Source organism: Thermobia domestica, chromosome 1 (genome assembly GCF_964235325.1).
Source record: "Thermobia domestica chromosome 1, izTheDome1.hap1.1, whole genome shotgun sequence".
NCBI classification, from domain to species: domain Eukaryota; kingdom Metazoa; phylum Arthropoda; class Insecta; order Zygentoma; family Lepismatidae; genus Thermobia; species Thermobia domestica.
Window position 1 is genome coordinate 64,388,098 of NC_137454.1, and position 13,012 is coordinate 64,401,109.

At 34.1% G+C, this 13,012-nt stretch overlaps 2 protein-coding genes across 2 annotated transcripts in view; one reads left to right on the forward strand and one right to left on the reverse strand.

The window, feature by feature from the left end:
- Nucleotides 1-6,588, forward strand: part of LOC145685563 (uncharacterized) — a 160,805-nt gene extending 154,217 nt beyond the window's left edge. Inside the window, exons 7-8 of the mRNA XM_081757958.1 lie at nt 1,262-1,375; nt 4,050-6,588. Of these exons, the coding sequence (XP_081614084.1) occupies nt 1,262-1,375; nt 4,050-4,294 (359 nt within the window). The 3' untranslated portion in view covers nt 4,295-6,588. The remainder of the gene's footprint in view (nt 1-1,261; nt 1,376-4,049) is intronic.
- Nucleotides 6,589-8,923: 2,335 nt separating this feature from the next.
- The window catches only part of Tango6 (transport and golgi organization 6), a 37,568-nt gene continuing 33,479 nt past the window's right edge, over nt 8,924-13,012 (reverse strand). The window contains exons 9-10 of the mRNA XM_081757965.1: nt 12,088-12,201; nt 8,924-10,677 (exon numbers count right to left, since the gene is read on the reverse strand). Of these exons, the coding sequence (XP_081614091.1) occupies nt 10,489-10,677; nt 12,088-12,201 (303 nt within the window). The 3' untranslated portion in view covers nt 8,924-10,488. The remainder of the gene's footprint in view (nt 10,678-12,087; nt 12,202-13,012) is intronic.

A 13,012-nucleotide genomic window follows, 5' to 3' on the forward strand; every position in this document is an offset into this window, starting at 1 on the left:
TCACATTTTACCGAAGATGACAGTTGTGAACGTTGAAACCTTTCAGCGAATGAAGAAGAAAAAAAAAGTAAGCAGAAAATTTCAAGAAAGTACTTTACTTTCTTTTATCTTTCTAACAATAATGTTCGTTGTTCAGAACACGTTGAGAATTCCAGTTGAAAAAAGATATAAAGTTTTTATTTTTCTGGTAATGAAAGAACAAGAGCATTTAAGTAACTATCTTAGTGTATTAATTCCAATGTAAATTTTAATCAAATCTGTCATTGTTCTTTTAAATGCTTTGAATTACCCTTTACTTTATGTTATAGCAACATATAAATATGAATATTTATGTGGATTGAGTTAAAAATAAAGTTAAAAATACCGTAATACTACGAGTATGTACATAGTTAGATATTTCTTCAAGCAGGTAGTTAACTGAAGGATAGTTGAGTGAACAGATATAATTAATTGCAAGTGTTTGTGTACTAAAACCCATTTAATTGAAATGTAGTACTAATTCTGCAAGGCACTCTTTAACATATGATCAAGAGACAAGAGTAAAGTTCTGGAATCAAAACCGAATTATAACTGAAATGAAATCTTTAAGTTGTACGTCCCACGATTATGCCGGCTAACCTAAAGGAAACGGTGATGATGAGAAATAAATGAAATGGTGGAATAAAGAAAGTGGAAGGAAACTGGAGAACCTCAAGAAAACCAAGTACACGGTGTTTGTCTACAACAAAGTTAACTTGGCGCGAACTAGGATCGAACCAAGGACCACATGTATCAGAGGTGAACGCTCTACCACTGAGCCACCGTGGTTTCTACTACGAGATGATATGAGAGTCCAGCTCTAGGCGAAAGAAGCCACAAATGTTAGCATCATACTTAAACAATTATAATTGATGCCATGTCACTGCTCTTGTAATTTTTTTTTTTTTTTTTGGAGCAAATTGCAGTGAGAGACTCATTGTATTCTCCCGACGTGGGTCCCTATGATTTTGACTTGTTCACAGAAATGAAACGAGGAGAAGATGTTAGGTACCAAGCAACAGAAACACTCCAAAGATGGACAAAGATGATAAACATGCCTTTAAATTAGTTTACGGGAATGTAAGATTCCTGGGTTTGTAAAAGAATGATTAGCTATTGGAAAAGCTGTTGCCAGTACTTTCAATATAATCCATGTATATTATACTCGATACATTTATTTATGTATTTGCAGTGATAAATGCTGAAGTTATTACTTTTATTTTCTTTTCATTTGTTTTCCTAGACCATTCCATAGCTCAGTTAGTTCTAATGATAATTCTAGTGATGGCTGGAGTAGTTGGATGTGCAGCAGCTGCTTGGTGGTTTGCTACAAGCTCAAAACATCAACGGATACCACGTAAGACAAGATTTCAGTTCTCTTCATTTTTATTTTCTTTTATTTCGAGAAATTCACTGTAAACAAATAATAAATAAAAAAATAGAAGTAATTTATTTTACTTTCGTAAAGAAAATATATACTTGTATCGTTAAGTATGGCAATGAGCGTTTTGTTCTCAAATTACTAATAAATAATAGAACATTATGTACTTAATTTGCTACAGAAAGGTTTATATACTAATACAGGAAACGCAATCAATACTATATTTTTTCTTGTACACTTGCGAAAGCATTCTAGAAAATTCTCAAATAATTTCATTAAGTAGATTGCAAGAATTATTCGTCGTGCAATTTCTAATTATTTTAACGCTGGCGTACGCAAAGAAGAAGAAAGTTGGTTACTTTTTTTAATATTGACTGAGAACTAACAAGTTTCTTTAGATAATGGAAATTTGGTCTGAAAACCACACCTCACCGGCCGAAATTTTGTCTGGCTAAAACTTCGCTGTGCAAAATATCGTCATAACGATTTCAAAGTAGAAAGTTCAGTACGGTGGTGCTATTCAGCTGGTTCGCACCGGTTCGCTAGAAGCGGTTGTTAAAATATTTCAAGTTCGCAGAACCGTTTGTTATACCCAGACATAACAGTAAATTTTACCCAGTTGTATCCAGGAACAGTGAAGTTTAGTTTGCTTTTAGAAATTCTTACAGCTACAGGGTTAAACATATGATTTCTCAGAACAAGGTATAAGCGTTTATTTCTTAATCTCAAATGCTCAGATATCAAGAATGAGAACTGGGATCACATGAGTGTAGTGGTGAGGGTTATTTATATTTGAAACACATACATACCATTATCAACAATTGTCGATCCAATGCTGAATTGAGGTTTTCCGATACTTTTTGACACCATCTATCTTGGATAATTCGTTTCCAATATTTTCGCAGTGCTCCCTAATATTGTCACACCACCTTGAATTAGGATGCTATATAGGTTCTACTTGTCACTTCTGGCATCCAGTAAAAAAAAATGCTTTTTGTCTACCTTGTATCGTTTGTTTCTAAGTTTCCTAAGATAGTTATATCCATCTCTCCATCTCTCTCTCTCTCTCTCTCACACACACACACACACACACACACACATATATATATATATATATATATATATATATATATATATATATATATATATACAGAGATGTTAAAAATATTATCTCCGGAAAAAAAATCGCAATTTACGTTCACGAAATAATTTAAGTAACGGGGTCGTCCATAAGGAAGGGGTTAGGATTCCAATTCAACCCAGTTTAATTTATTACTTCTTTATAGTCATACATATTGCATCAATTCGTGCACATGAATAAGATTCATTCAATGATAAAGAAAAAGATAAATATAGTTGCTACATATACATAAAGACTTACGTAATTGTTTTGAGTCTACTAAAGTAGTTTTAGATTATTAATACACCATTTGAATACTATAAAATATATTAATTACATTCCTAGAAGTTCGAGCTCCCTTGTAGCTGTATGATTAGTATACGCGCCTTTAGTACAGAAGACCCTAGCTCGACTCCTGCTGGAAGCTCCTGTTGTACGCATCCCACGTTAAGCTGTAGGTCTATATCGCATATAGTTTCGGTGTTGAACGGGACACTAAACTCCAAATTAACCAACCATTTCTACAAGTTCATTATACATCAATACCCATTATATATCTAGAAATTCACAGAATAAAAATAGTGTTCTAATAGATAGATAGCCTTTTGTTATCTTCTTTAAAAAACTATTTGTTCCGCCATTCGGATGTTTTGAGGGAGTTTATTGTGTATGGTAATAGTACACGTATACCTTCGATTCCTTTGGTACAACGTTGTACAGTATAGTGCTGTTTACTGGGAATTTATCCTTAAGTCTAGTTTCATATTATTTGTGTGTTGCTGATGTGTAAAATAAGTTAATGTTGACTTTAATAAAGAGCAACAACGAAATATATAAAGTGAGGGTAAATGTATTTGGGTAAAGGTCTGCTTCTTGAAAACTGGCCTATACGAATAACTTAAGTCTGCTTCTTGAAAACTGGCCTATACGAATAACTTAAGTCCGCTTGAAAACTGGCCTGTACGGATAACTTAAGTTGGTGATTCTTATAGTCTTCAAGATCCTTTTTTGAATAACAAACAACGCGTTACTTTCCGGAGAATTTCTCCATTTATAAATAGAGACTGGAAAAGTCCGAAATATAAATTGCGAGTCGTATTTAATTTTAAGATATGTTCGATTTTAAACCATACAAAATTTTATTGAGCTTTCGCGAAAGATAGGGAAGATTGTGATTAACCTAAAGACGCAGAAATTTCGCTGAATGTGAGTAAATTATTTTTTTCATTAAATGCTAATAATGCTTAAACAGTGCTTTTTAAGCAGCTTTTCTTGATTTTCTTTTTTTTAAATTGCGACTTATCTAGCCATTATTTATATTGTACGTATTCTACATTCTGCAAATGTATTAACATTGTGTGCACTAGAAATATTACAAATGAAATTAAAAATGAGTATGTCCGGGATATGTTAAAGTGTGGGTATGGAAGTTACTGTAATAACATATTCATAATGAATACCTTTTATCTCAGAAAAAAAGGCACTATTTGCAAATATTCTTTATTTATATTTACTTTTGGTTTGTTTCAGCTCGACCTTTTACACCAACAGATGATACTTCCACTCTTTCTGCGTACGAGAACTTTGAAAATGCACTCCGAGATTCTGGTTCGATTGGAGAGGCATCAGGGGGTAACTCCACGACTCCTTCCAACTCCGATAGTTGTTCGAGTGTATTCTCCATCAGTGTGTCAGACACAGTATCCAGTAATCACCGAAACACAGAAGAACAACCGTGTATAACCATTGAACCTTTATCTCACTCAGAAGCTTAATAATAACCACAGGAACATAAAGACTTTTAAAAGAGAACAGAAGTTAACAATAATTCGCATTTAATGTCTGCTAAAAATGTACTTTTCTGGGTGACCAGATCTGGAATAACATAACATGTGACAAATGTATATGATTTGGGATAAAATTCACAAAGAAAGGGTTATTTTCTTATCGTGCATTCTTTTATTATAACTGTCTCTTGATGTCATCATCATCATCATCATAGGCATTCTGCTATTATTCGCAGGTCACTTGTTGCAACTGAGAAGCTTCCGTGCTCCACAGTCTTCCGCTAACCTCTTCGTCTTCACGTACGATTTTTCTGTTTTGATATCGTCCATTAATTGTAGTCTTCTTTGCCCCCTCCCTCTCTTTCCTGCCACCATACCCTTTAACACGTCCTTCATGAACATGATACATTTTTTTCTTAGTCAATGTCCCAACCAGTTTCTCTTCCTGTTCTTAACAATGTCTAAAATTGTTCTTGTTCCCCTACCATTTCTAACACCCTTTCATTTATTTTCCGCTCGACCGAGATAATTCTCTCCATTCTTCTCCACACCCACATTTTGAAAGCTTCCAGTCGCTTTTCATCATTTTTGCGTAGTGTCCATATTTCTCACCCGTACAGTACAATACTCCACACGAAACATTTTATGAGTCTTTTTCTCAACTCTTTATTCAAGCTGCCACAAAATAATACTTTCTTCCTCCTAAAGGCTTCTATCGCCATTCCTATCCTTGCTTTTATTTCACGTTCACATTTCATATACTCGTAAAAATAGTGAAAATGAAACACTCTCACAAACATTTTCAAAAATGAACTAACACTGATTCTTATTGTAATTTTGTAATGGCTATGGATTTATATCTAAAACGTTTACAAACATAGTTTGTGTGTCCAATCTAACAGCTAAAGTGTGCTCATTTAAGTCAAGAAGGCTTATCACATCTCGTTTATTTATGATTTCTTCAAAAGCTGAAGCGGTACTTGTATTTTTTGAAAGAGAGACATTCTTTTTAGCTCCAAAAACAAAAAAGTTAGGAAACACATTTTCTTAGAATTTACGCTGAATAAAAGTAGCGGAATTAAGTTGTTAATAATGATTCAGATAGTATTTAAAAATACTAATTTGCTGCATATTTTCACAAGAAATATTACAACATATGGGGCGTTTCTTTCTTTTTTTAAAATCTAATTTTTGAGTTTCTAATTAACGCATTTCCAGCTTGTAATTTATCAAATGCACAAATTCAGGTTCAAGTTATCGAACGGTTCAGGAAATAGTAATAAATAATGAAGAAAAAAAAAGTGTTCAATATTGTTAAAAACAAAAGCTTCTTTTACAACTCAGAGTTTAATTTTCTTTGGGACAGGAAAGGGGTTTTGGTTTTAGGAAACATTTGTATTACGAGGCTATATCTGGTCACCCTCAACAAGAGTATTATTTACATAAATGCAGACAATATAGAGAATGAAAAAATGAATAGGAAGATATTTTTTAATAATTCCTCTGTTCCAAAATATGGTATAGAAACGATAACTCTGAGTTGAATCAGCGGCGGCTCGACAAGGAAGTCACTAATATTTTTTTCGCTTGGATCTAAAAGAAAAAACTTTCTTAGTGTACTGATTGTTGTGTACAACAATTAATATATTAGATAACCTTATTTCTCTTTGTTTCAAGTCCTAAAACTCTAATTTTCAGCAGTCTGACTTCCCTCACAAGCCGTCTCTGAGTTGAATTATCGTGGATGCATGACTGATTCGATGTGGTTCGTACACAGTATTGAATCTGCCATTCATTAGTCATTACATATACCATATTCTGAAACAATAAGTAGCATATCTATACCATATGAGCGGTTTGCAACATCCATCACTTGCTCTATCACTATATATAAACAAATAACTATTTATTGGTTTCTAATATATTTTCTATTACTGATGATTATTGAAGATAAAAGCACGTATATTCACAGATATGAGGCTGTGATTTTATATTTAACTGATCATTCCTTTTCAATATTACTAAGTCATTTTTCATTCTCTAATAAAAGCAATATTATGGCACTTTTGATGAGCCAAGTTCTGCCAGTAGCTTATGAAAACATTTATATATACAGTATATATATTATGTGCAAACAAGTTTTAAGAATTTTTTTAATGTATTCTGTTTGTAAATAATTCTTACCAATACAATTTATGTAATTCGTAAAATAAAAAGCTTTATTCCAAAATAATGACAATATTTCAGCTGTAATTGAATAAAGCTCACGTGTTATGTTCAAACTTCTTTTCATTTATTTCATTATGTGGAATCTCAAACTGATTGTTTAATAAAATAGTGTATTTTTCTTTGTACAAACTTACGCCTACGATCCAATACCCTTCATATTTTCGCAATTGACATGCTGTATTTGCAAGATTCTGATTTATTTTCGCCTAATCAGCAGCGAAGTAACTAGGTTAGTTGTCGCCCGGAGCAAGAACTCACCTTAGCGCCCCCCTGACCAACCAAACCAAAACATTTCCTCAAATATTTGCCCAATTTTGCGCCCTCCCAATCCAGCGCCCCGTTTACCCCACCCTAGTTACGTCACTGCTAATCAGTGTACGAAAGCGTGTTGTTCTTATTAATTATCAAGTCCATTTAATACTTTTCAAAGAACAAACTCGATTCATAATCTTCTATTGTAAAGTTGTCCTTTTTAAAGATTCTAAGTTTTGATTTAGGAATTATTTATCGTTTCGGACACAATGTTACATTATCACTTGTACAAAGTTATGTAGAGCTTCTAAAAGCATAATTAAAAAAACAAATACAATACTTATGTTCGAAAAAATCATGAATTCTGAGATGAGTTTTATATCCTTAATGCGATACAGAGGTTATGGACGGGGCTTACTATGAACGTGAACTCCTAAACATAGGGCTTAAAGCCAGTGCAAATAGCGGATGCATTGCAGACCATCATACAAAATCAAGCCTTCCAGTATAGATCGTTCTTCATCACACTCTCTCTTCAAGAAATCCTCAGATGTATGATGTCCTGAACTGAGAAACTGGATATGAGATTATACAGGCTGAGCCACGAAACCTACGTAAGATCGATATTAACAACTAACATATGTTAACTAACCTTCAGAATAAATGTTGAAAATGGTTTCTGCCAAATTCTAAATAAATCAGAGCCGGTAATGCACTTCCAGATGTTCTCCTTTGATTGTGTATGGATTGTTCTGATACACTTCTCCTTTCAGCGCTTCCCATAAATAAAAGTCACATGTCGACAAGTCCCGTGATAAGTCTCTACTCCCTTCCGCTTAGCAGTAATAACTGTGATGCGGTATGGTTCTAATTGCAAATTATTCAATACACGTCTCCAGGTTGTTATACTTATTTTGACCTATTACCCTAATTTCTGGTAGATTTCAGAGATCTACGACACATCACTTCAAAAACACGTCCAGAAAATTCAGAAGAGCATACAAATAGTGTCCTGTTCTTTGGATATTTGCAACAAATCCTGTTCTGCGGGGTCTTCACAAATTTCTGAGTGATGGTTTTGACTGGGACGGGATGGTTAGGAAACGCATTACGATACAACACATTTCCTTAAAAGGAAACGCAAAATATTATTATTTCCAGTTTGAGAGAAATTTCGTATGATTTGGCCACACAATTGTTGAAAAAAGGATATATTGTTGTGCCTGATATCAAATAGGAAAAAGTTGTTGAAATACTCGACATTCATAACGCAAGTGACTCCACTCCTTCAGATAATACTGGTGGTAGTCAACACTGCCATAGAAATTCTCATGGAGACGATTGGTGAAAGTCTAATTAGGTTGGGTATCTCACCAATTAATCTTCCTAGCATTTCACAACATTGTATAGTACCTGTGCCCACGCGTAAAATAAAGCGTGTACTAATTCTCAAGACAAAAGTAGCTAAAGTGTATAAAACGTGAGGACGACTTGGCTTTTACTTCACAATCAGAAGACGAAATACTCAAGGCTGATTTGAAGCAAAGGGCAGGAGATTTTGACATTTGTGGAGTTGATAAAACAAAAAACTGCACATGGAGACACCACAGAATGTTTACTAATATGATCCGAAATTCTTTGTATGTTTAGTACTACGTATCGCTATGTAAATTATCCAATACAATAGAGAAAATAGAAGTTGTTATTGCATATAAATCCTGTTAACAGTTACATTTAAAATCTATATTGATAGTGAAAAGCATCTTCCTAAGGCATTCATACTTTGTACCCGAACATCTTAAAATTTGATACCTACAATTAGAAGTAAATTCTGTAACAGGGAGAATTCAGTATCCCAGGACTTATTAAACATCCTGTTTTCACTTTATTTCAAATCCATTTTTTATAGTGAACAATTGATGATGATGTAAATACCTATATGGTAAATCTGTGAAATATAACAACCATTTTGCTAATTTGTGAGAGTGCATTTCTTTAAACCTAAGAAAGAGCAAATATCCTTTTTTTTCTTGCATAACTGCTGCTCTGTAAAATATAAACGTTCTTCGTTCGATCTCCATGTGCTGACAACTGTTTTAAATACAACTCGGAAGATTATTATTAAGAAAATAATAATAAATACAGAAATAGACAAAAATGACTTTATTCAATAGATTTCAACCATTACATTGAGTTCTTTACTAAGATATTTATTTTTAGTTTTATCTTGCCCAACTATTGTACATTTCTTCTGCTGCAATGAAACTACAAGGTGTACTTTCATCTACCCGAATTCAAAATTGCGCTTGCCCAATTCAAAAAATGAAATAAAATGAAATCTTAAAGATTTATGTCCCACGGTTATGCCGCCCAGGCTAAAGAAGACGGTGACGATGAAAAATGAATGAAATGGTGGAATGAAGAAAGTGGGAGGAAACGAGGGAACTCCGAGAAAACCAAAGCACACGGTGTCTGTCCACCACAAAGTTCATTTGGCGCGAGCTGGGGTCGAACCAGAGACCCCATACACCAGAGGTGGACGCTCTACCACTGAGCCACCGCGGCCCCTTGCCCAATTCAAAGCAAGGGACTTCAGCCTGCAAGACGAGATTCGTGCTGACTGACCATCAACAGTGAATGGTAACAACTGCTGGTCCATATATCATATATCCTCAGTACTGAAAAGGGACGCTAAACTCCAACAAACGAGATCCCAGCTCGCACCAAATGAACTTTGTGGTGAACAAACACCATATGCGTAGGTTTTCTCGGGGTTCTCCCGTTTCCTTCCACTTTATTCATTCCACCATTGCATTCATTTCTCATCATCAAAGTCTCCCTTAGCCTAGCCAGCATACTGTGGGACGTAAAACTGAAATACTGCATTTCATTTCATTTCATTTTTTTCCCCAACAAATGGATTTCTTCCACTAGTTGCAGTCTTTAAAGAAATCTTTGAGCGGAAAATCATACAGTGACTCTAACGCTGTCAAGCACAACATCGCTTCGCCTTTATAGCAGGAGATCAAATTACACTGAATGTACTTTGACATTGCCAGAACGATGGACTTAAGTAAATTAAAAAAGAAAAAAAAAATGAAAAATATAACATACTTCTCTTCTACGACATAAAGCAGAACTTTCCAGACAGCCTGAACTTCCGCATAATATTACTGTGACGATATTTAATTATATTTTACTTAGTTGTGCTATTTCTTGTGTTAATCCTGCTATGTTTATTTAAGATATGAAAAACAAACCTGTCCAGTAGCCAGAACTAATCTTTTCATTGGTGCTAGTGTGTTGTAATATCAAAAACTGATAGAAAATGTTTGTACTGGGGGAATATAGCTATATTTATTAATTTTCACGTTATCACATAAAACCCATGTATATTTACAATATAAAGCTGGTAATTATTTATAAAATGTTCCTTCTATTTACATATATACAACACACTTATATATACAACACATAGATATATCTTATGTATTTTTCAAAGATAATTTTTTTTAAATATGCTGTACATTTCTTGAAGTGGCGGCCTAGGCCCAGTGCGGCAATGCCGAAACTTATTTTACTTTTTTTTATTTTTGGACCCTGAATATAAACATATATTAAAATTAGACATGTCCGACCTATCACAACACAAGGGTTCTTTCTTCGTCCCCGGCTATTGGATTACTGGGAATTTAAAATTTTTAATCAAGATATGGGAATACGACATTAATTCTCTTCTCCAGAAGAAGCTTGGGAAAGATGAAATCGACAGTAATTTTCTTCAATTCATCCAGAGCTAATTCAATATGAAGTTTCACTATATCATCAATTTCCCGATCATAAATACGTTTCAATGTCCGATATAAGTCAAGAACCACATCTTCCAGAACCTTCAAGAAAAAAAGGGGAAAAAAGTTTACTACAATAATAATAAATCATATATATTTATCTATTTATAATATTAAGTTTAGGGCCTATATATATATATATATATATCAGTACTTACAAATAAATGAACACAATATAAATAGTGCACACCAAAATTAAGTACCGTTTAGCCGTAGTTCAAACACTATTAAGGATAGACTGATATAACTACACATGAATTAAATTTAGATTTTAAGGCAAAACCGTGCAAAATTTCAAGCTTATATCTATGTTTTAATAAATTAATCTGTGAAGGAAAGCGTTTTTTTTTTTTTTTTTTTTTTTTTTAAAGTACTGAGCTGAAATGATGAATTTCTAATTAAGTTTTTGCCACTTGAAGGTTGTAAGGACATTGCCCTTGCTGACTGTACTGTGCGAAAGTGACTGCGTGAAGGGAGGGAGGTGGGAAGAGGGGAGGACAAGGGTCAACTAAAGATCCACCAAGATCAGAGAGCCCAATTTGTGTAACCACTTCAGAAAACATTGTTCCTGTTGAAGCTTTGGTCATGGAGAACAACGGCTAACTGATAAGGATATCTATAACCTAACAGGATTCTCTCTCGGTGCACTGTGCAAAGGATTTTGACAGACCGCTTGAAATTATCCAAGGTCGGTTTACGTTGGGTCCTTCAACAGGTGAATGAAGAGAAGAAGGTCTCCCGGATAAAAAGTTTTTTACAGAACAAAAGCATCGAGGTGGTCCCTCATCCATTATGATCTTCTGAACTATCCCCCAGTGATCTCTGGCTGATTCCAAAACTGAAAGATTCATTGCAAGGCACACATTTTAAGAGCAGTGCCCTACAAAGTGATATTTTTTAATGGCTAATAAAACATAACCCCCGAAAAAGCATCTCAGGTACTTTTGATATTCGGATACAAAGATTGGAATGGTGAGTAGAGTGGACCGAAATTGTGTTGAAAAGTGAAAGAATTATGTAACTTGAAAGCTGACAACTGAGGGAGTTATGGGAAAACGATACGTAATGTTTGTATGCACCTCGTAGAAAAAGTTAACTATATAAACTAAAAATAGTAGATTTAACAGCATTTATTCATGATGTTTAGAACAATGAAGTGATTATTTTTGTACCCGTACATCGAGTTGTGATAGGTTGTTTGTTCTGGGATAGGTAAATAGAATACTATATTACTTAGTTTGAAGTTTTATAAATATAACAAGAGACAATTTTAAAATTTCAAATCTACTTAAAGTACACTGATCAAGTTTAACAAACGGATCAACATCTTTATTAGCCGTGGAATTTTTAAAACATTTTCAAACAGGTATTAAAAAAAAAATCACAATAAAATTTACCAGTAATAAACAGTAGGGAAATCACCAATAATGCAAAAGCAAAGTTTCTATTTACCTTCAAACCATCAACTCCAAGTCCTTGCAACAATAAAGTGATAACCAATATAGCAGCTCTCCTAACTTCTACTGCTGGGTCAGTCATTACAATGGACTTCACACAAAGAAAGATCTTCAAAGAAAGAAAGAAAAAAAGAAACCTTCTAAATATCAAATATGTAACTTACATACAAAGAGATAACAAGAGTTAAGACCAGAAAGTTAGAATTTTAGCTAAAACTACTGTAAAATATCTAAATATTAGAGCTTTTACACCTAATGCTCTTATGTAACAAGTTTTCTGTGCAACGTAGACGAGCAGCGGGAAAAATCAATCAATATGGCTCCTGCAGAAAGGCAAAACCTCGAGTATTTATGATTTATGCATTTACTAGTGAAATCAGTCAAGGAAAATCTATGACGAAACTATGAAAATTAATACAAGTAAACTAGTAAGTATAAGAGATTGGAAGAAAGTGGAACACCTCGTTCCAGTGAGCCTAACCAGGTTCAGCCAATGCATTATTAAGTGGAGGAAAATATGACTGTTTGTTTATTTAAGTTTTCCTTTCCCATGCCCTATTTTCGATGTGGATTTACGGTTTAAGGTGGAATCCGAACCACCGAAATGCGTTTAAATTTCAGTACTTTCCCATCGGGAATCGAACCCGGGACTAGTGCACCAAACGCGCGCAGTAACCACTACCATAGCAGGGAGGCCTGACAGAAAATACATGGAAATAAACGTCTAGCATCACTATTACAAATTATTTTGCACAAAATTGCTAATAAAACTGAACAAACAAAAAAGCGAAGATAAAAATATCGAAAAATGTTCGCATTCTTTACGGTAACACATCGTCAACTCCACTCATGGTTTGGGGGATCTTTGCTGCGACCTTGGCTTTATATCCAAACATGACTCTTAGTGGCTTAAGAAACTG